The following is a 24,788-nucleotide window of genomic DNA, read 5'->3' as shown; positions in this document are numbered from 1 at the left end:
CTTGGAGTACTGTGTACAGTTCTGGTGTCCTCAACATAAAAAGGACATGGAACTGCTGGAACAAGTCCAGAGGAGGGCCACGAGGATGATAAGGGGGCTGGAGCACCTCCCATATGAAGACAGGCTGAGAAAGTTAGGGCTGTTCAGCCTGGAGAAGAGAAGGCTGTGTGGAGACCTCATAGCAGCCTTCCAGTATCTGAAGGGGGGGTATAGGGATGCTGGGGATGGACTGTTCATTAAGGACTGGAGTGATAGAACAAGGGGTAACGGGTTCAAATGTAAACAGGGGAAGTTTAGATTGGATATAAGGAAGAAATTCTTTACTGTAAGGGTGGTGAGGCACTGGAATGGGTTGCCCAGAGAAGTTGTGAATGCTCCATCCCTGGTGGAGTTCAAGACCAGGTTGGACAGAGCCTTGGGTGACATGGTTTAGTGGGAGGTGTCCCTGCCCATGGCAGGGGGGTTGGAACTAGATGATCTTGAGGTCCTTTCCAACCCTAACTATTCTATTATTCTATGTTGCAGAGAGTCTGCCTGGTCTAGTAAGCCCTGCTGAATATTACCCACTTCTTGTGGTCCAGGTAGGTGCTAGCCATATAGACAGCAGTAGCCTGGAGAACATTAAGAAGGACTACAGAGCCCTGGGAAAGGTGGTTAGGGGCTCTGGAGCTCAGATAGTTTTTTCATCAATCCTCCAGGTTAAAGGGGAAGACCTTGAAAAGGCCAGGTGGATTTGGCAAGTTGATAAATAGTTAAACAGGTGGTGCCATAGTAAAGGGGTTTGGTTACTTAGAGCATGGGACTCTATTTGGGAGACCAGGTCTATTGGAGCCTGGTAAAGCTGATCTGACAAAGAAGGGGAAGAGCTGCTTTGGTAGGAGACTTGCCAGGCTGGTCAAGGCAGCTTTAAACTAGATGTGTTGGGGGAGAGGGGCATCGATCCATCCCAACACTCCCAGTCACTTGCCAGAAACTATAATAAATGCTTGGAGCAATGCAGAGATATATCAGCCACTCCAGACAATAAGTCATATTCATTTGGAACTCAGCTCAGATACCTCTATATAAAAGCCCATAGTATGGGGAATAAACAAGAGGAATTAGAGATGTGTGCACATCTACAGGGATATGATATCATAGGCATCACAGAAACATGGTGGGAGGGCTGCTATGACTGGAGTGTTGGAATGGAAGGTTATCAACTCTTTAGAAAAGACAGGCCAGGCAGAGGGGGAGGGAAAATAGCTATTTATGTCAGTGATAGACTGTAAAGTATGGAACTCTGTCTGGGGACAGATGATGAGTCAATAGAGAGCTTTTGGGTCAGGGACAAAGGGAGAACAGCGATGGAAGACATTACTTTGGGGATCTGTTACAGATTGCTTGATCAAAACGACTCTGTGAATGAAGCGCTCTATAGACAGATAGGAGCAGCCTCACGCTCACAGGCCCTTGTCCTCATGAGGGACTTCAACCATACTGCTATTTGTAGGAGGGACTGTACGGCCTGACACAAGCAATCCAGGGGTTCCTTGATTGTGTGGAAGACAACTTCCTCCTACAAGTAATAGAGGAGCCAACAAGGAGAGGTGCCATGCTTGACCCCGTGCTCACCAACAGGGAAGGGCTTGTTGGAAATGTGATGCTCTAAGGCAGCCTTGGCTGTAGTGATTATGAGATGTTCAACTTCAAGATCCTCAGGGCAGTGAGAAAGGCATGCAGCAAGCTCAGTGCCCTGGACCTCAAGAAAGCAGAATTCGGCCTCTTAAGGAACTTGCTTAGTAAGGTTCCATAGGATAAAGCCCTAGAGGGAGAGTCCCAAGACTGCTGGTTGATATTCAAGGACCACCTGCTACAAGCTCAGGAGTGTTCTATCCCAACTAGAAGGAGATGAGGCAGGAGGGCCAGGAGACCTCCATGGATGGATAAGGAGCTGCTGAGGAAACTTAAAGGGGAAAAAGAAGCTTTTAAAAGGTGGAAGTGAGGACAGGCAGTCAGGGAAGAATACAGAGATACTGGCCAGGAAGCTAGGGACCAGGTCAGGAAAGCAAAGGCTCAGTTACAATTAAACCTGGCAAGAGATGTGAAAGCTAACAGGAAGGGCTTCTATAGGTACGTAGCAAACAAAAGACAGAGTAGGGACAATGTGGGCCATCTCCAGAAGGAAACGGGAGAACTGGTTACCCTGGGTTTGGAGAAGGCTGACATTCTCAATGACTTCTTTGCCTAGCATTCACTGGCAAATGCTCTGACCACACCACCCAAGTTTTGGAAGGCAGATGCAGGGACTGGGAGAATGAAGACCTTAGGCCCACTGTAGGAGAGGATAAGGTTCGAGATCATCTTAAGAACCTGAATTTGCACAAGTACATGGGACCTGATGGAATCCATCCGCGGGTCCTGAATAGAGCTGGCAAATGAAGTCACTAAGCAACTGTCCATGATATTTGAAAAATCATGGCAGTCAGGTGAAGTTCTCAACAACTGGAAAAAGGGAAATATAAGCCCCGTTTTCAAGAATGGGAAAATAGAAGACCCAGGGAACTACAGACCAGTCAGTCTCACCTCTGTGCCTGGTAAAATCTTGGAGCACATTCTCCTGGAAAGCATGCTAAGGCACATGAAAAACAAAAAGGTGGTTGGTGACAGTCAACATGGCTTCACTAAGGGCAACTCCTGCCTGACCAATTTGGCGGCCTTCTATGATGGGGCTATGGAACTGTTGAATAGGAGCAAAGCAGTTGACATCATATATCTGGACTTGTGCAAAGTGATTGACACTGTCCCGCATGACATCCTTGTCTCTAAACAATTGAAACATCAATTTGATGAATGGACCACTTGGTGGATAACAAATTTATTGGATGGCTGCTCACAAAGAGCTGCGGTCAAAGGCTCAATGTCCAGTTGGAGACCAGTAACAACTGGTGTCCCTCAGGGGTTGGTGTTGGGACCAATCTTGTTCGACATCTTTGTTGACAACATTAACGGTGGGATTGAGTGCACCCTCAGCAAGTTTGTCAACACCAAGCTGTGTGGTTCGCTTCATACGCTGGAGGGGAAGGGATGCCATCCAGAGGGACCTCGACATGCTTGTGAGGCGGGCCAATGCCAACCTCATGAAGTTCTACCAAGCCAAGTGCAAGGTCCTACACCTGGGTGGGGGCAATCCCAGGCACAGCTACAGGTTGGGTGGAAAAGAGATTCAGAGTAGCCCTGTGGAGAAGGACTTGGGGGTGTTGGTTGATGAGAAACTTAACATTAGCTGGCAGTGTGTGCTTGCAGCCCAGAAAGCCAAACATATCCTGGGCTGCATTAAAAGAAATGTGACCAGCAGGTCGAAGGAGGCGATCCTGCCTGCAGAAGAGAAGGGTGCATGGAGACCTCATAGCAGCCTTCCAGTGTCTGAAGGGGGCCCTACAAGGATGCTGGGGAGGGACTCTTCATTAGGGACTATAGTGATAGGACAAGGGGGAATGGGTTCAAAATTAAAACAGGAGAAGTTTAGATTGGATATAAGGAAGAAGTTCTTTACTGTGAGGGTGGTGAGGCACTGGAAGAGTGTCGTGGTGACTGGGAGGGTAAAAGAATGTCTACACTGGGAGACCACACTGGGAACATAAGCCAGATCAGTTTCATGATCAATGATTCTATTGTATTACAAGTCATTACCATAAAGTACAATGAGACAAGACCCTTAGCCCAAGCCCCACACTTGAAAAACACTAACGCAGCAAATACCGGCTCTAAGTAAGGTACGATATACTGAAACTGTGAGATCAAGAGGAACAACTTTGAGAGCCAATACATCAGCATTGTGACGAGTGACTATTAATGTAAAACAATGAATGCTTATCACAAATACGACTAGACACACTCCGGTCAGATCTGTCGTTATCTCAACCCCTCATGCCCCAAGCTTGTTCACTCACTCTCCCCCCCTTTTCTCCCTCTTTCTTTCCTTCGCCCCCCCCCCCCACTCCCGGAGGGATGGGGAGGAGAATCGACAGAATGTAACTCCCACGGGTTGACATAAGAACAGCCCAGTAACTAAGGTATAACACAAATCACACTACTGCTACCACCAATGATAATAATGATAAGAGAAAATAACAAGAGAAGAGAATACGATACCACCGCTGAACAAGTTCGACCCCCCCAAAGAGAGCCCACGCCCTTCCAGCTAACTCCCAGTTACTTCCCTGGGCATGACGTGCTGTGGTATGGAATACCCCTTTGGCTAGTTTGGGTCAGGTGTCCTGTCTCTGCTTCCTCCCAGCTTCCTCTCCTCCCTGGCAGAGCATGAGACTCACAAAGTCCTTAGTCAGGGTAAACATTACTTAGCAACAACTAAAAACATTGGTGTTATCAGCTCTGTTCCCAGGCCGAAAGTCAAAACACAGAGCTTGCACCAGAAAAACTGACTGCTACTGCTAAACCCAGGACAAAGAGGTTGCCCAAGAAAGTTGTGAATGCTCCATCCCTGGCAGCATTGAAGGCCAGGTTGGATGGAGTGTTGGGTGACATGGTTATTGGGTAGTGTCCCTGCAGGGGGGTTGGAACCAGATGATCTTAAGGTCCTTTCCAACCCTAACTATTCCTTGAATTTTCAAATTAGCTTACTAATCTCTGACCAAGGCTGCCCTCTGCTTTAGTCAACATTTTATATGTGCAAGCTAATATCGCAAGCAGAAGTTTTTTAAGGCATAGAGAAACCATGGAAGAAGAACTTACCTTTTCCCAGGAGTCACATGATTCTCAGCTGGAACAAAGGAAGCAGTGAAGACTTTTGTTTCAGAAAGCTGAAAGGGGGGAAGAAAAACATTTTAATCGTATACATGCTCACACTTCAGTACTGTGATATCTGCAAAAATTCCATATTGGTCATGTACTTTCAGATAAAAGTAAAGCCAAGCTACCTTTACAACTAGTTATGCTTCAGCTCTGCTTAAAGAAAAAAACACATAGTCAAACTTCAGCAAAGACTTCTCCACAGAATCAAGAACCAATTTAAAGTGTTTGGAAATTTGATCTACTGAACGCACAATGGTATACCAATGTAACTACATCAGTTTGGGCAATAGTTTAACTGAAAAATACACCAGTAGAAAGCAATTAACATGACAGCCAGTATATCATCAGTGTGAAGATACCTTGTACAGACATAATTTAGGACTTCATAGAACAGCTGTGATAAATCTTGTTGCAGAAATCTAATACACTGTACTATTCTCGCTCACTCATTTCATGTGTCCCTGTGTTTTACATTTCAGCTGACATCACCAGCGGAGGTAGGTTTGCTCTCAGTTATGTACAGTGAACCAGCGTTCGTGGTTCCTTAGCATTTCTGCTAGGAGTGGCAATAACATTGTAATCTGACTGCTCTGCAAGTGTGAGTTCAGAAACAGTAATAAAAAGGGTGACCTATTGTCCTGGGTAATTGCTTATACTGGTATAATCAGTCAGACCGTCCACAGCAGAAAATTGAACTGCTCTCACCATGCTGTTGCAATAAAGACAGATAATTGCACAGATACCTGGGGAGGGGGAGCTGGTTGGTTGGGGCTTTCTGGGGAAAAGGAGGTGACTTTGGTTTGTAGGGGTGCTGTTTGTTTTCCGTTTGTTGTTTGGTTGTTGTTTTTTTTTTGGGGGGGGTTGGAAGGCAATTGTTTGCTTTGGGGTTTTTTTAACAGCTTTTTTTTTAAAAAAAAAAAAAAAAGCAGTTAAACAGCTACAACTTCATAAGGCTAATTAATTTCTATTAACAAAAATACTTGCAAGCCACAATAGATCTTAAGCCAGTACAGGTTAGGTTTAACCAGATAAAGATATGCATGTATAATGGCTATATTTTAAATCAAATTTGCTCAAAAATCACCCTTAACTACTTTGGTGTAGCTTTGTATTTAGACTAAAGTATAACTGACCTATTCAAACACTCACAAAGAATCCTTTCAGAATGTGACATTTGAATACAACTCTTCCAGGAAATTATGCATTTTTAATCACATTGCTGGCAGCCCAGTTTAAAGAACATCAAGGACATAAGCCAATTTCATCTGCCAACCCATGGGCAGCTCAACTTAAAGCACATATATCCCTGAACATGGTCATCTGATCGGGATTCTCCTGTGAAACACTGTTGATTTAAGCAGGATGCAGAAGAGCAGACTAGGAGCAAATCACTTAGTACTCAGAGGCAAAGTTCAAGTGTTCCATGTACTCTCCTAGCACCCACTTATGTGCCACATACTGTCATGAAAAAATGAATACCGCCACAGTTCCTCCTTCCATTTACTTTTCCTGCTGCCAATACAGTGCATTTTAATCCCATCTTTCTGGAACACAACTGTCCTGCACATAATGCTGCCAGCCCACAACTCTATGTACTGACCAAAATGAAGAAAGAAGATTCAGCTCAGGCATGTTTGCAATTAAAAAGCCTGTTTCTCTTGTTTATCCCTTTCCCCACTGTACATGTTATTTTGTAACAATGTGTACCGTACTTTTTGTAGTGCTATGAGACTCCTGCATTATATGGCACAAGGAATTCAGCTAATGGCATGAGTAGCAGCCTACTGTCTGCAATCCCTTGGTTAAATATTAAATTCTTTGTAATGTCAACAGTTCCTTACACTCACATAACAGGGTAAGACTAACTGTGGCCAAAACACTGCTGAATCCTGAAAGCTAAGCAAATCAAGGAGCCTAAGGATGTTTGTGACAGTGCAAAAGCATGCTTGATGTATCAGACAGGAAATGTTCTCTTCAAGTGAGCCAGCATGCAAAACACATCTCCATGTACCAGCTCGACTACACTGAAGTTTACACTATGCCCTGTGGCAAACTCACTGCCACAAGCTCCTATCAAGCACCTAATGCAGATGTCTGCTGGGATTATGGCATTTGTCGAAACATACTTCACACAGCAGCAGCTTAAAAGTTTTATTACACAGATGTATTTAGTATTCTTTGGAAATAGTATTATCGGCTCCTAACAATGTTATTAATGCTCACCATACACTACACTCGCAAATCTTTCACTGAGGCCCTAGCATTTTTTCCAGACCTGAATGAACAGTGGTGAACCATTTGCAAACACCAGACTCACAAGGGCATTTCCTCCATCTGCAGTGAAATACCTGTGCTTTTCAGCTCCTGTTTCTATGATAAAAATCATTCTCCAATCACCAAACAGACAATATATTTAAGAACTAGCCACCAGCTCCTGTGGCTATTTGATAGGCAAGGAAGGACAACAGGAAAATATACTCCAGCATCCTCATGAAAACTGAACATCAACAAATCATAAATAACAAAACTTTATTACCATTTTGATATGAAGTACTCAAGTTAAAGAAATTAAATCACGTTCTCATGCTGCTTCCTGGTAAAGCAAGCACACCTACTAAAATAAGATTTTTCTTTTTTTCTAAAGTGTTGCTGTTGTTTCAAATAAAAAATAAGACTATCAATATTGTGCAGAAAATGTTTGCCTTCATCCACTTTCCAGCAATGTGTATGCATTCTATTTCTCCCCTTCTGATAGTTTCTGTAGTTAAACTTTATTTTCTTTAGCCAGGAGAATATGATCACAAATTTAAGAGGAAAACCCTTTCTAAAATTAATAAAAAATAACAACAGGCTAGAGATTTCATCTGCTGTTCTTTCAAGATTCATGTGCAAATTCCTAAGGTTAATAATTAATTTTTAAAAAATTCTAAATTTCTATCCCCAGTTAGCATTGCTCAACACCCTTCCCATACTATGAATGCTGTGTTCTACCAGCATTAAACGGGGTGAGAACATGGATATAAATTTTCATTATCCCTTCATTGACCTCTAGCATATACTGCAGAAATAGAGGACAGGTTTAAAAAAAAACACAGATGCCAGCTTTTGATGGCAGTAACTGACACAGAAAACCTTGGAATTTTAGAGTTTCTTTTTTCTCAAAAGACATCTCTCTCATTAGGTAAGCACAGAGTTTTCATATCTGTTATATGACACATTCACGCATTTCTAGGGATAAGACTGACATGCCACCCTACAGGAGGGGGCAAAAGAGATGACTTACAAGACAATCTCTTACTCTACTGAAAATAAACTTGAAATAATGGATGTTCCTAAAAAGATTAAAAACTTCTCAAAAGCTAAGTTTTCCTTTCCATATATCTTGCTACCTAGTTTGTTTTCTCAACTGCTTAAGCTTTAATACAATAACTGAAAACTTAAAATCACAAATGCTATTTTCACATGTAATCACAAATGCCAAATATTTTGCAGACATGAAGACATCTCTTCCTTGATAAAAAATGAGAACCAAAATTGTTGTACTTTAGACAACACATCATGATGAAACAACAGGAATGAAGCAATTAAGTGCTAACATCAGCATACTACTAGATACTTTTTTTAATATTTACATGAAGTGGACTAAGTGGAACAATTATGCAGATTTCAAACAAAAGGCATCAAATGAGGAGTCTAAAGTTGATAGTAAACTTCAGCACTTTAATTACATAAAAGTCTTGTGATAATATGGCTTTAAATCCCTACACAATAGTAGGGGAAACTATGCGGTTAACACCCAGCAGCACTGAGCAATGGAAAACTATAATTCACAAATACTTAATTTGGGATAAACCTTATGTATTGTCTACCCAGCAAAATAAATTTATATTTCTTGATTAAATTTTATTTTAAAAATAAGCTTATCTAAATATATATATTTTAAACAAGAATTACAGCAAATAACACAATAAGAAATCTCATCGCATGCATAAAGCAAAGTATTACTTCAAACATTTAGTTCTTGAAGACAATACAGAAACTCCAAAAAGGGTAAATAATCAATTGGCCTATCCAACAAGGTATACTTACATCTTCATTCCAGTCTTCTGCTGTCCATTCTTCCCTTGAGTTTTTCCATGCTCCTATTGTAATTTCGGTAAGGAAAGAAAACAGTTACATGCTAAAAGTGCAATGTCATATTTCAACTGTTCTGCTTTATAAGTGATCCTGTTTTCATTATTAGTGGAAGACAAAGCAAGGACATGGTGGTTGGAAATATGGGAAGCTCTAGAAAATTGGTCTGCAGATTTGAAATCTTGGGAGGTTCCTCCCCCCCTCCCCCTTAGTTTCTGATTTCAGGAATTTCTTAGCCACTATGGTACCAGATGTAATTCACATGAACATATGTCTGCAACCAGTGATTAATTCCAAACACTGAAAGAGCTTCCTCTTATGTTCCCAATCAAAGTCAGAGGTTACTCAATCCTCCCATGTGACCTCCCAGTTTCATGTACAAATTCAACCACAACACCTGCTCTGACATCCATAAACCTACTTTCAACATATTCAAATTCAAGACCTAAGCTGGAGGCTCCTTTCCAACCTGTTAACTCTCTCCTCAGAGCAGAACAACCCCAATCCCTTCCCCTAATAGAGCAGTTTTATTTTAAAACATGTATAATTCAAATAATGGCAGCAGAAGAGTCAATAAGCTTCCAGTGTAGCTGCAAAACACTTCTTCCTGTAACTTGTGGTAGAATTTATTTGGCAAACACTGGAGCACAGTACACAGACCACAGTGTGCAGCAACAGGAAAACTACAGGAAACAACCCTACAGATGCAAAAACCTGATCCCTGCCATAGGAAACAGGAGGCACAGACATGCAAGAGCAATAAATGGACTGAAGGCATTGTCCACCAGCATCAGCATAGGGAAAGTTATCCCAGCAACAACCAGAGCTTTCATTTACAAAGTACAAAGGCAGAAGAACTACTGCTTTAATCATTCTTTTACTTAACCAGGAAACCTCTGAGACACATTCAGCCAGAAACAAGCCCCCTGAAGACAGCATCAAACCCATCTTGTATTAACGCCATCACTAAACTCAAGCATTCTTTTCCACAGTGTTACAAGCTCAGGAGTGCTGCATCCCAACTAGAAAGAAATCCGGCAGGAGGGCCAGGAGACCTCCATGGATGGATAAAGAGCTGCTGAGGAAACTTAAGAGGGGAAAAAGAAGCTTTTAAAAGGTGGAAGCAAGGACAGGCAGCCAGGGAAGAATACAGGGATATTGTCCAGGAAGCTAGGGACCAGGTCAGGAAAGCAAAGGCCCAGTTAGAATTAAATCCATGCCACCATGAGGTGGGCCAATGCCAACCTCATGAAGTTCAACCAAGCCAAGTGCAAGGTCCTACACCTGGGTGGAGGCAATCCCAGGCACAGCTACAGGTTGGGTGGAAAAGAGATTCAGAGTAGCCCTGTGGAGAAGGACTTGGGGGTGTTGGTTGACGAGAAACTGAACATTTGCTGGCAGTTTGTGCTCGCAGCCCAGAAAGCCAAACGTATCCTGGGCTGCATTAAAAGAAATGTGACCAGCAGGTCGAAGGAGGCGATCCTGCCTGCAGAAGAGAAGGGTGCATGGAGACCTCATAGCAGCCTTCCAGTGTCTGAAGGGGGCCCTACAAGGATGCTGGGGAGGGACTCTTCATTAGGGACTATAGTGATAGGACAAGGGGGAATGGGATCAAACTTAAACAGGGGAATTTCAGGTTAGATATAAGGAAGAAGTTCTTTACTGTGAGGGTGGTGAGGCACTGGCGTAGGTTGCCTGAAAAAGTGGTGAATGTTCCATCCCTGGCAGCATTGAAGGCCAGGTTGGATGGAGCCTTGAGTGACATGGTATAGTGTGAGGTGTCCCTGCTTATGGCAGGGGTGTTGGAACTAGATGATCTTAAGGTCCTTTCTAACCCTAACTATTCTATGATTCTATGAATGCACTGGTTTGGGCAGAGGAGGGTCTAATAGCACTAATCCAGTGAGGCAAACAAACCTTCCACGAAGATATACACATGGTAGGGAAAAGAGGTGAGTTTTATACCTTGCAGTCCAAAATTATTTGGCAGGTCCTGAGCAAGGACTCACAAGCATCCACTCTGTGTTAGCTCTGTAGAGCAATATAGAGTTGCTAGAAACATCTCATGCTCACATTTTACCAAACAGCCCTTAACCAGGAGGTTTCTACATGCTGAAAAATAACTAATAATCATATTTGAGCACAGAAAAATTACTACAATGCCTCAAATTTACAGACTAATACACACATTTCCACAGAAATTTTGGTAAGGAGGTAAAGCCCAACGAACAGAAGTTTTTAGAGAAACAGTTGATTTTCGTTCCCTTCCCCTAACCAGCACAGGAGCTCTTCCTATGGTATTTTTTATTTAACAAATACATTCTGGTATTTGCCCTGCTTATATTTATCTCCCATCAGTCAGAGAAAGGCCTGACTCTGCAGAAGAGAAACCTTATGCTGGTGCCAGAACTCTAACAACAGAGCTCAGTCTGCTAAAACAAACACAAAAAGAGCTCAGACAAATCAAGCCCAACTCTTGAACATCCCCCGTCACATTTGGGAAATCGAACCTATTTAGAATAATATTTGGGACATTTTCCTGACATTCAATTTAAATGTTTGCCTGTTGCTCCTACTTATGACCATGGTTTCTGTGAGTTTACTTTTTAAATACAACCCTTCAGCCTTTTATTAGCTTACCTAAGCCAAGTACGTTATACTGTGGCTTATTAACACTCTACCTTCCCAACTCAATCATTACAGCCTCAGTTATTTCACTGCTCTTCTCTGCATTAAATCCCATTTACTAACTCCTTCCTCCTACTGATTGAATTCTAAGTCTGACCTTGCCACAAGTGTATACTTTCCTTTTATTCCAAAATCCACCTTGGAATTACTGTAACTCCCATATATTCTCTGCCCAACCTTTACCCCCAAGCCTTGCAAAGCATCACAATTTAAGAGTTTTCTGTTTTCCACTGAAATTATGCTTTGTGTTTTCAAGGATCCTTGTCATAGCAATTTAAACATTGATGGCTTTGACTCTTTCATATTTCCCTTCATAACAAATTTGTTTTTAGAAAGTTATAAAGCAATATACTATATGGTTTTGGTAAGTCTTCACAGCCATTTTCCTCCAATTCCTCACTCCCTGTCACACTATTTGTTTGGTGGTTTTCTGGTGGGCTTTTTGGGTGGCTTTTCTTTTTTTTTGGGGGGGGGGGGGAAGAAGGGTTGGTCTTCTTTTGTGTTTGTTGGGTTTTTTTGTGTTTAGGTTTTTTGTTTGGTTTTTGGTGGGTTTTTTGTTGTTTTTTTTTTTGTTTGGTTGTTCATTTTTGTTGTTGGGGTTTGTTTTGTTTTGGTTTGGTTTTTCTGGGGGTGGTATTTTTTGGGGTTTTTTTGGAAGGGTTCCCCTTTTTAAAAAATAATCAGTCATAGATACTAGCCCCAAAATAATTTTATTTTGGTCTATCCCAAATGTATGTCCTTTTCTTCCTACTGTGATTTGATGTGCAGGATCACAGAATCAGAGAATCAGAGAATAGTTAAGGTTGGAAAGGACCATAAGATCCCACTGACTTGTACATTATAAAAAAGGTAAGAGACTGAACTCTCAGCATGACTGTAAGAAAATATCAAAAATGGTGTTTAAGTTTATTCCCTTTTGGATGACCTTTTTGGTCGTTTTGTTACTCCTACCTGTCCCTTCTCTTTGCCTTTCATTTGTGCTCATTTCTAGAAAAATTAGGATGCAGAAAATCTGATGCTGAATTATTTGGAATACAATTAAACTTAAATGTTATGAACCATTAAAGATGTGCCCTTTACTCTCTTTTTTTATTTCAACCAACATTGCTAAATTTTACTTCCACAGAACCAGCTAGCTTTTCTATAGGATTGCATGATGGTGCACCTAGAAACACCTTTCATTCAGGCTACTACAATTCCTCTGGTGCCTGCAACAATTCAGGACAAGTTCTGGAACACTTTCAGAGCGCATATGGGGGCAACTACATTTTGAAAAAAATAGCATATTTGTTTTAAAATGTTGATGTCAATCCTTTCCCAGCACTGGATTAAAGAGGAAATACTTAGTGAATACTCAAAAATTCACAAAGTTTACTTTTGCAAATATTTTTATATCAGAAAACTTTTTTACATGCAAAACTGGTTTTGTTTCTCTGGGTAGTTGCCCAGTTATCTCCTTTTTTAATGTAACTGCAGATCAAAGACTAATTTTCAAGTAGCTAGCATGAGCTAATTTTTTAATTTTTTTTTCTAAGATGAAAGAAGAAACAGGACTGGGTAATGAGGAATAAAAAGAGGGATTTCCATCCTGTACTTCCTCAGTGTATACTCTTACCTGGTAAACGCAGGACACTGACATCCTCACTAGCCCACTGCAGGTTTTATGGATTTCCATACATATATACATTCACATCTTTAGTAACTCCACATTAGTAACTTATTTATTACTGGGACTGTTGATTTGTAACTAAGGTAACAGCATTGTAAATAATAAAATAAAGAAATAAATTAATAAATAAATAAACAAAACAAACCACCAAACAAAAAACCCGACCAAAAAAACACCACAATTGAAAACTAATATTTGTGATTAACAAGCCAAACCACCAGCTCATCTTTGTACAACCCGCTTCCAGCCCCACACCTTGTCTGCCACTCCATTATCCGTGCTTCCATCTTCCTAGCACTCTCGCTTCTGCTTTAAAACTACTACCCCAATTGCAGCCTCCTCTAATAGACCTCAAGATGCTTTCCATCACAAGGTTGAAAGTGCTTCCCACTTGGACAAAATTAAATTATTCCATTTTAAAGCCTACTCTTTAAAAAGAGATCTTTTTGGCTCAGAGACTTATTCTGACATTCCTACAGCTTGTCTAAAGAAGAAACAAATAAAACACTCTTCCTATAGTCATATATATAGACATATTTTTGTTTTGTTAGTTATGTTGTCTTTTCCATTTGCACTGAAAGTAAATTAAGATTATCAGCAAAAAGGCACTTAGCACCCAAAAAGAACATTCACACTTAACTAGTTTAAATTTCCACCAACCAAATGATTTTGCAGGAACTCCCTACACTGACACCCACTCATTTATACCCCTATGAACCATCATCTGACAGGGCCAGGGAAAATTCACAAATGCCTTCTCACACCTTCTTCTCCATATTATGCTCCCCAACTTTCCATACACACCTTAAGTTGCATTATTGAAGTTCAGTGCAGTTCCCAGTGACATGTACAAAACCTAACAGCAAAAACACACTTGACATCCAAAAAGAAATTCCACATGTCAACTTGTAAATTTGAATTTCCACCAATCTGTTCGGTCAGCAGCAAACCCCTTATGTAGACACATTTGTACTCTTATAGGAATCTACCAGCACCAAACTACTCTTATTCCTAGGCAGAATTCTTCCATTACCAAAGACTGAGGAGTCTTCCATTACTGAAGACTGAGAAGATGCCTACAAGAAGGAAGAGAGGTTGCCATAGGGGAAGCACATGAAAGCTACCTAGAGTTAGCAGGGAGGGTCACGAACATTCGAGCTCACTTGGGAAGTAGAGCACAGGTCAGTTATTTGTAAGCCACAGCCTTACAGTTGCATTCATTAAACAAATGAATTTTCTACCTCTGGTTTAGTCTCCCCATGCCTTTCTTGTACGTTGTCTTTAATTACTTAACCTTATTGCTTCTGCACTACTTGTGACAACATACCCTGCCTGCTGCTACCATATAGCAAACAACAGTATCAGTATTCCTTGGGGAATTTTCAAGCCATTAGGTGTCCTTCTATAACCCATTACCTAATAAGCTTATTTGGTAAACTAGCATGAGTGAAAGTTAAAGGTGCATTTCTGTTTGCACTATAGCACCAAGTAATTTCAAAAGTAATTCCTTGGAAAGATGCCATAATTTGGCAAAAGAGCTCCCTTTCAATAGCCATTAATATACTCAGTGCCACTCTCCCACACTGGACTAGAAAGCACTCAGAGTGACAAAACAGCTGCCTAATAATCCTTCCTAAACTCTGAGCCTGTTATTGTTTTCTCTGGTTAAGTGCAGAATAGCTTGTATGAAATGAAGCTGTATTTCAAGAGGCTCACAGCAGGGTTCAAAGCACACACTGCCCTCCAGTATCATTTCCTTCCACCCTTGACACAGAGGTTGATGACAAATCATTTGAGTAGGCTTCAGCAATGAAGAGATCAGAAAAGTTCCCCTTTCCCCTTTGCTGGGGTAAAAAAAAAAAAAAAAGTCTCCTATCACTCAAAGGTTCCCAAGTGTGGACAATAACATACATTAATTTCTCCATCCTGACACTGGGTTTCCTTTGTCTTCATCTCTTGTCACAAAGTATGGGAAGCAACGAGGTATCCTGTTTTCCCAATCACAGACAAGCAGGTCACATTCTTAATTTCTGAATCACCATGAGATGATTGCTAAGTGGTTCCTTTCCAAACTATGTCTGTGTCTTGCCCTTAGCTGGGAGTGCATACTTCACACTTGAAACTTCATACAAAAAAAAAAAAAAAAAACCACAGCTGCCTCTATCTTCAGACAGACAGACTATTCTTTTGGCTTCCATTCAAGTGCCTACTCGTGCTTTAGTTAATAATTCTTTTCAAAGGTGTCAGATCTTGGAACTCTCCTCCATCACAACCTCACAACCTTACATTCCTGTGTGGTACAGGTGGGGCTGCCAAAGCTATCCCAGTGTCACTGAGAACTTACACTCCTTAACTACATTAGGTAAGCTCTTAAGCAGTACTTCAGATATCTAAACATCTCTTCACAATCAAGGTTCTTCCAATAACTCTTCAAATCCCTTTGTCTCTCCAGGGATTGTTAGTATTAAAACCAACCAAACAAACAAACAAAACCAAACAAACAAAAGAGGCAAACTGCCTTCCCTTCATTCTAACCAGAATCACTCAGGCTACAGCATGTACTCTGCATATCAGTAGCAAATAAGCTATAAAAGTGAACTAATATTTGTGTCACCTGAGATGTATTTACATTTTCAGAAATTAACTGAACACTAATAGAATGGTTATTTTAACTGCAATTTGCTACAGTTCTTCATTTCAATCCTTCCACTTCTTGAAGCATCTTACCAGTTCCATCATCTGCATCATTCTGACCAGTCTCCCAAATATCTGATTTTGTCCCAAAGCCATCAGTGGCAGAAGACTCCGTATAGTCTGCAGGGTTAAATGTCCTAGAGTTTTTAAAGTTAAGAAATGGAAGAGAACACACGGGTCATTCATTGAACACAAGTGTCATCATTTTTAGCTGAAGTTGTATTAAACTTAACATCTCAATTTCCACATAGTTTTTGCTTCAAAGGATTTTTTTTCCTCTATGAGTAGACATAGATAAAAAAGGGAAAAAAAGAGACAGAACTTTCAGCCTCCAAGGCACTATGTGGCTGCTACTGATAGGTACAAATAGGTTCTCCAAGCATGAGATACTGACATTGGGTAAACTTACATTAGGTTTATATAGGTGTGTATAATTACAAAACAAAAATAATCCATTAATAATCTAACAAATCTATGTTTTTTTGCATCCATATTGGGATATCAAACACATAGCAATATTAATACATACAGAGGCAATATTAATATCATTAATTAATATTGCCACTGAGTTTGATCATTGCCAAAATCTGTGCTCTGCATGTTTCTTACCCCATGCCTTGGGCTGAAAACCTCCCTGCTCCTCTCCCTCTGCCACGTCCAACCACTAGGAGAGAAAACACCATTTAACAAGTAACAGCAACGGCAGAAGAGCTGCCAATCACTAGTCTGTCACATTAGAAAATACCACGGTTGAAAAAGAAAACTTAAATATCATTTACTTCCCAAATTTCCTCACAGAAGATTTTTTCCCTAATACACGCAAGTAAGCCACAGTTCATCTAAGAGTACATCTTCCAGCAGGACTTGAAAATTCTTTGCTGTCTTTTCTGTATCTAGTGAAGTAGCTCCAAATGCCAAAAGGGCTTACCTAAAGACACATCCCACATGAAATGGCTATTGCAAAATCATTAGACATGGTTCAAATCTTAGTCTATAATTACTCACTCTTGCTAAGATGCTCTAGAATCTCAGACTCCCTGTGTACTCCCATCTATCAAGAAATTCCCCATGACTTTTTATCTATAAAGTTTAAATATTCCATTTGCTTCCTTCTGACTCAGCCTACCTACTTACCCCTACCCTCCTGTGCTTTTGCTAACCTGTGACTACACATTTCTTCTGCTTCCCCCTTAATTAGTTACTGACATGAAAATTACCCAATTCAAATTACTCAAACCACCTTGTTATCACATGCAAGAACATTAATTTCTATTTCAACAAGTATTTGTTGCCTCCAATTTTAAGCTACCGGCCTGTTTACAAGCTTCTTGATACACTGAATGGCATTATTTTCCCACATTGTATAGCACCAACAAGGCATGAAAACTTATTTACACACGTCTGCACAAACTGTTAGAAACTATTTCTTATATGCAGCATCTTTCTATATAGTTTTTTGGTTTGGGGTGGGGGGTTTGTTTATTTGTATTTTTGTGGGTTTTTTTAATTCTCCTCCTCTTTAGGACCTCAATATCTGAGGTTTCTCCAGTTTGTTGATTTATCTGAGGAAGACTATGAATACTATTTTGTATTACAAGGAGCTGCAGAATGAGAGCAAAGTGATGCTTATTTTAATGACAAAATTATGTGGTAATTCATAGAATTGTTGCAGATTATCTTAAGTTTTATTGAATCTTTCTATATTATGTTTGTTTGTGAAACAGGTAGCTATAGGAACAGCTTAATTTAAGAATTTAGCCTTTATGTTAGCATGGGTTGCTCTGTTACTTGAAATCTGCCGCTGTGTTGCTTTATGTCCCTGTTCTCTGTAACATGTTAGCCTTAGTCCTTATTCTCTAGACCAAAACCAGAGCACCTAGGGTCTACTGTATACAGGATGAGTTATTTGACAACCTGGCAAGGTAGATATCTAGCCAGCCAACTTGGCAACAAACTAAGATTAGGGTGTCCTTTAGATGAACTATCCTCATTATACTCGCATTATAATACTAAAAAATACACCCACAGACCGAGAAGACCCTTGCCCAGGTGACAGACCCTTCCTCCGTGCAAGCGTAGTAACAGAAGAGAATGACACAGCAGATATTATAATTATATGCAAATCACTAACCAATCATCGTAACTCGGAGTGTACTACCTTGTAATTTTTGTGTGTAAATGTAATGACGAAATTGGCATGGAGCGTGCTTGATTTGTGAAAATTCCACCTAACACCCAGAGTTGCAATAAAGAAGTGCCTGCTTCTTAATATTACATTGGTATTAAGGAGTTTTATTATCCCGACTTTTGGTGACAGAATCATAAAATACCAGGTTGGAAGGAACCTCAAGGATCATCTGGTCCAACCTGTCTTGGCAAAGCATGACCTAGGCTAGATGTCCCAGCACCCTGTCCAGCCAAATCTTAAAAGTGTGAAAAATTTTCCTCCTGTGTCCAACTGGAATCTCCCTGGGAATAACTTCTACCCCTCATCATTTCCATGTGATTCTTTGTAAAAAGGGAGCCTGCAGCTTCTTTGTAGCCACCCTTTAAATACTGGAACATAGTGATAAGGTGTCCCCTGAGCCACCTTTTCACAAGGCTGACCAAAGCCAGTTCTCTCAGCCTTTCCTCATACGGCAATCTTCCCAGTCCTTTCATAATATTTGTGCCCATTCTCTGACCCATCTCTAGTCTGTCAACAACTTTTTTGTACAGCAGGGAACAAAAGTGAACACGGTATTCCAGGTGTGGCCTGATAAGTGCTAAGTAGAGTGGGATTACATCTTTATGCTGGTGATGTTCTTGTTGATTTAACTCAGCATCCTGTTGGCTTTCTTAGCTGCAGCTGCACACAGAATCATTACTGTTGGAAGGGACCTCTGGAGATCATCTAGTCCAACCAACCCCCCTGCCAAGGCAGGGCCACCTAGAGCAGGTTACACACTGTTGTGGTTTAATCACAGCCGGTAACTGAGAATCACATAGCTGCTCACTCCGCTTCACTTCTTCCCCCACACTCCTGGAGGGATGGGGAGAAGAATCAAAAGAATGTAAACCCCACAGGTTGAGATAAGAGCAGTCCAATAACTAAGGTATAATACAAAACTACTACTACTACCACCAATAGTAATAATGATAAGGAAAATAACAAGGGGAGAGAATATAAAACTAAGAGGGAAAAAGGAAAACAAACACAAGTGATGCACAATACAATTGCTCACCACCCACCAAGCGATATCCAGACTGACCCAAGCACCAATCTGGGCCTTCTGGGTAATTCCCCCCAGTTTATATACTGGGCATGACATGCTGTGGTATGGAATACCCCTTTGGCTAGTTTGGGTCAGGTGTCCTGTCTCTGCTTCCTCCCAGCTTCCCGTGCCCCTCCTCACTGGCAGAGCATGAGACTGAAAAAGTCCTCGATTGGAATAAACATTACTCAGCAACAACTAAAAACACACATTGGTGTGTTATCAGCACTGTTCTCAGACTAAAGTCAAAAAAATCACAGCACTGCACCAGCTACTAAAGAGAAAAATGACTGCTACAGCTGAACCCAGGACACACAGGAACACATCCAGGTAGGTTTTGAATGTGTCCAGAGGAGACTCCACAACCCCCCTGGGCAGCCTGTTCCAGTGCTCTGCCACTCTCAACATAAAGTTCTTCCTCATGTTAAGGTGAAACTTCCTATGCTTTAGTTTATGCACACTGCTCTTCATCCTGTCGCTGGGCACCACTGAAAAGAGTCTGGCACCATCCTCCTGGTACCTGACTTTGAGATATTTATATGCATTAATGAGGACCCCTCTCAGTCTTCTCTAAACTAAACAGGCCCAGCTCCCACAATTTCTCCTCATAAGAGAAATGCTCCAGACCCCTGATCATCCTTGTTGCCCTCCACTGGACCCTCTCCAGTAGCTAGCTAAAGGGGTATTCCATACCACAGCACATCATGCCCAGTATATAAACTGGGGGGAGTTACCCAGAAGGCCCAGATTGGTGCTTGGGTCAGTCTGGGTATCGCTCGGTGGGTGGTGAGCAACTATACTGTGCATCACTTGAGTTTACTGTTGGTTTTTTTCCCTTCCCTTTTTACTTTTATATTTTCTCCCCTTGTTATTTCCCTTATCATTATTATTATTGGTGGTAGTAGTAGTAGTTTTGTATTATACCTTAGTTACTGGACTGCTCTTATCTCAACCTGTGGGATTTATAATCTTTCAATTCTACTCCCCATCCCTCCGGGAGCAGGTGGGAGGGAAGAAGGGGGGGAGCGAGCAAGCAGCTGCAGCAGCACTTGGGCAGCCTGTTCCAGTGCCTCACCACCCTCACAGTAAAAAACTTCTTCCTTATATCTGACCTAAATCTCCCCTGTTTAAATTTGAGCCTACAATGAATGTGAAGTTGTTCAACAGGTTTGTCAGAAACAGTTGAGAACACTTCATTATGATACTTTGCACACATGAATGCACAGTCTAAGATATTTGTTAGAGATACAGTAATTCTATGTACACTAAGCCACTGAACAGAAATTGAAGTTTTTCCTCTTTCTTCAGTCAGATATGTCAGTTTGATTTGATGATTAAGTGCTTTGTCTTGAGACATACGACATTCATCTAGAGAGCTACACTGTTAACAACAAAAGCAGTGTATAAGGTTACAAAGCAAATAATGGACTGCATTTGAGATTACCCAAGTATTTAAAAAAAAAATCTGCCTTGATATTTATAATGTGAATATAAATAATTATTTTATACAGCAAATTCAAAAAAACTTACATTCCATCAATTAACAGCACTAACATACCAAAAACTGTAGCTGTGAACTATACCACACCCTACTCTGCAATGCTACCTATCTGCACAACCCATTTGATTCACAGGCACAAGAAAGTCATTCTTGCAGCCCTCTGGAAGCTACATGTCCTTGCATACGGATGTGCTTGTCTTTGATTGACTCCTTACTAGTCATTCATAAGAGAAGAGAGTCCTCTGGATGCAAAATTTTTCCAAAGTCAAGTCACACATTACTTCAGTAACTTAGCTCTACTGTGCACTTTATCAATTTAACCCATTTAATACCCACTTCCCTACACAATATGCACTGTACCTAGGCCACTCAATTTCATTCTTCCTGCTTTAAGAAAAAATAAGCCTCTTTCCGCTCCAACCTGTGAAAATCTAAACCAACTACACATCCCTTGATTCCGTATCAAATCCATTTTCAACATCTTTCCTATCTCTTCTACAGGATAGGGTCAGAGTTGTACCCAATACTCCACAGTATTCTCTTTCTACACTTATCCTCATCAACTCTTCCAAGCCAAATTCCTTCTCTTACCAAAAAGCTTCTAAGGGGACTTGTATTTTCTCTGAGTACCAAAACCAGAAGACAAGCCTGACAACCAGATCCACCCCAAAGAAACAGCACAAGTACATATCAAATCCCTCCCCCAAGAGTCCTACAGATGAAATCTTGTACTCTCCTGCTGCCAAGCAACATCTTGAGGAGCCCAGTGCACTCCCAATTCAGAGGAGGCTGCCATTAGTTGATCTGAGAAAACAGCTCTCCATAGCAAGAGCACACCAGCCTGCTACACAGGAAATTACCATAAAGATGATTTGTGTCAATTCTTTTAAGTTGTTCTGAGACCAAGACATGAAAAGGGATAAAAGGGAGAGGAATGTACCTAAATCAAAGGTGGCTGAAGCACTTATGGAATTAAAGGATAACCAACAAATGCTTAAAAAGAAGCATTTAAAGAAATAAATGGGAGAGTTCCATTTCAGGACATGAAATCAGTGCCAGTCCCACACCAATGGCACCAGAGATTAATACTAATCCCAGTCTTCCTCTTATGAGAAGATGAGAACATCTTCAGGTTTTCCCACTCATAAAAGGAGATGGAGTCAAAGCTGAATAATGTTTTCATTAAAAGAAGCAAAAAGGTATATCAGCTGTGCAGGAATATACTTGTTCTCCAGCAGTCTTACAAAGACTAGATTCTAAAACTTACTTAAAGAACAGCAATTTGTACAAGATAAATTACTCAAAAAAGGACAGAAATTTAAACTGAGTGTCTGAACAAGCACAGACTATCTCCAAACCAAGTCATGTAGACAAATCAAGCATACCTGTCACAAAAACAAGTTATGATCCCTTCAGCACTGAGCATTTGCTCTCAACTCAGCCAGTTTCAGTCGCAAGAAATGTTGGAATCTTTAGACATGAACCCCTATACGTACACTCTTGGCCACGGCTGCCTCTTCTTCCCCATCTGTTGGAACTTCCCCGTCCGCTGGAACTTCCCCGTCCACGACTCACTTCTCTGTCCCCTCGTTTTTCTCTGTTCTCTGAACTTTCTTTTCCGAGGCTTTTCTTCTTTCCCCCTACAGTCTCCCAAGAAGTCTATTTGGATAGAATTAGATATAAAAGTCAAAAGGAAAGAGACAGCTCTCAATCCATACTTCCACCTCACACCCCTCCAATTCAGAGGGGGAGTATTTGCACATCACATACGTAATGCCTTGCAAATGACACTGATGCAAATGGAAAAGAAAAACCAGGGTGTGTTTTATTTTTTTTATATAGAAACATAGAATGGTTAGGGTTCAAAAGGACCTTAAGATGATGCATCATAGAGAGATGAGGCTATAACAGACTTTAACTAGTTCAAGGAACCACAACGCAGAAAATCTGCAAAGTAAACAACATTTTCCCTCTCAACTACTTCCATAAGTCTATAGCAAGGGAAAATGCACAGAGCTATCTTTTTCTCTCAAGGAAATGAAAATAAGCTTATAAGCATCACTGAACAAGAGACTGATGAGAATAAGTGAATAAGCACATAGCCTAGGGGGAAAAAACAAAGTGTAGTGGTTTAAACCCAGTCAGCCATAAATCAGCCACGCAGACTCTCTCTCACTCCCCACCTTCTTTCCCTCCCCCCTCTCCTGGAGAGATGGGGAGGAGAATCAAAAAGAATGTAACTCCTACGGGTTGAGATAAGAACAGCCCAGTAATTAAGGTATAACACAAATCAGTATTGCTATCACCAATAATGATAATGATAAAGGAAATAACAAGGGAAGAGAATACAATACCACCCACCGACCGACACCCAGCCCAACCCTGCAGTGAACTAGACCTTCCGGGTAACTCTCAGTTTACATCGTGGGCATGACGTGCTGTGGTATGGAATACCATTTTGGCTAGTTTGGGTCAGGTGTCCCGTCTCTGCTTCCTCCTGGCTTCCCCTCCTCCCTGGCAGAGCATGAGACTCAGAAAGTCCTTGGTCAAGGTAAACATTACTTAGCAACAACTAAAAACATCGGTGTTATCAACGTTGTTCCCAGGCTGAAAGTCATAAACAGAGCACTGCAGCAGCTACTAAGAAGGAGAAAAATGACTGCTACTGCTGAACCCAGGACACAAACAAACAAAAAACAAAACAAAACCCAACAAAAAAAAACACATATCCAGACATAGTAGAATTCAAGCACCAAGAGAAAGAATGGCAGAACAACAACTTGGGAAAACTGGGGCCATAAGCCTGACCAACTACTCCTAACAGCTACAGCTCATCACACGCAGCAAAACACTGGAAAAAAAAACTATGTTTAAACAAGATAAGGGACCGAGGTCACCAGGCTTCAGCTTTAAACTCTATCTTTAAAATAAAATCAGGAATCGTATCAGCTCTATAGCAGTTGAAAATAAAAGTGACTAAAACATTTGATAAGAATAGCACAGCAACTCATATTATCCAATTGCATGATTAATCTATTGAGTCATAGTTACAAAGCAAAGAAAGGTATTATTTGCAAGCCATTAATATGGCAGATAGATTTATATATATGTCCCCACCTCTAGGAGTTTATAGTACAGGTAAAGTATTTAAACAGGAAATTTGCATATACAAATAAAGTGCCATCAACTGTGAAGCACTACATAAAGCCATGACTTCCGATAGGCACCTGCACCAAACACACTAACAGTACTTTTAGGTCCCATCCTATCTCTTCTCAATTCAAACAACCGCAACTCAGAAACCCTCATGAGGTCAGCAATGAACCAGCTGGTCCAAGCTGTCCAGAACTGAGAAAAGTAATGCCAGTTCACATGACTGGAATGTGGTCATGGATGGCTATGTCCTTTTTAGGAAAGATAGGTCAGCGAAGCAAGGTGGTGGAGTTGCTCTTTACGTGAGAGAGCAACTAGAATGTATTGAGTTCTGTCCGGGGTCGGATGAGGAGCAAGTGGAATGTCTGTGGGTACGAATCAAGGGGCAGACTGGCACGGGTGATACAGTTGTGGGGGTCTATTACAGACCTCCTGATCAGGACGAAGGAGTTGATGAGGCTTTCTACAGGCAACTGGAAGTAGCCTCGCGACTACATGCCTTAGTCGTCGTGGGGGACTTTAATTACCCCGATATTTGCTGGAAGACTCACACAGCCAGTCATTCACAGTCTAGGAGGTTCCTCGAGTGCATTGATGATAATTTCTTAATGCAAATGGTGGACGTACCAACTAGGAGAGCAGCGCTGCTAGATTTAGTACTCGCCAACAAGGAGGGTTTGGTCGAAGTGGTGACGGTCAATGGCAGCCTTGGCTGCAGTGACCATGAGATGGTGGAGTTTAGGATCCTGTGTGGGAGGAATAGAATACCTAGCAAAGCCACAGTTCTGGATTTCTGAAGGGCCAACTTTGGCCTCTTCAGTCAACTGCTAAGGGAAGTCTCATGGGAAAGGGTACTAGGCGGTAAAGGGGCTCAAGATAGTTGGTTAGCATTCAAGGACCG

The 24,788-nt window shown here is 41.2% G+C and overlaps 1 protein-coding gene across 10 annotated transcripts in view; it reads right to left on the bottom strand.

Annotated features, from left to right (window-relative positions):
- LOC136006178 (ubiquitin-associated protein 2-like) overlaps positions 1-24,788 on the bottom strand; it is a 165,418-nt gene that overhangs the window by 111,118 nt on the left and 29,512 nt on the right. For all 10 annotated transcript variants that reach the window (XR_010608999.1, XM_065664207.1, XM_065664209.1 and 7 more), the window contains exons 6-10: positions 22,231-22,393; positions 16,589-16,643; positions 16,013-16,116; positions 8,884-8,936; positions 4,735-4,802 (exon numbers count right to left, since the gene is read on the bottom strand). Coding sequence is in view for 9 of the 10 variants with exons in the window: in XM_065664207.1 (XP_065520279.1) it covers positions 4,735-4,802; positions 8,884-8,936; positions 16,013-16,116; positions 16,589-16,643; positions 22,231-22,393 (443 nt within the window). In the remaining variant the exon portion in view is untranslated. The remainder of the gene's footprint in view (positions 1-4,734; positions 4,803-8,883; positions 8,937-16,012; positions 16,117-16,588; positions 16,644-22,230; positions 22,394-24,788) is intronic.

The sequence above is a fragment of the Lathamus discolor genome, assembly GCF_037157495.1.
Source record: "Lathamus discolor isolate bLatDis1 chromosome W unlocalized genomic scaffold, bLatDis1.hap1 SUPER_W_unloc_1, whole genome shotgun sequence".
Lineage (NCBI taxonomy): Eukaryota > Metazoa > Chordata > Aves > Psittaciformes > Psittacidae > Lathamus > Lathamus discolor.
Note: the sequence above shows the minus strand (reverse complement) of the source record. Positions and strands in the feature narration are given on the sequence as shown.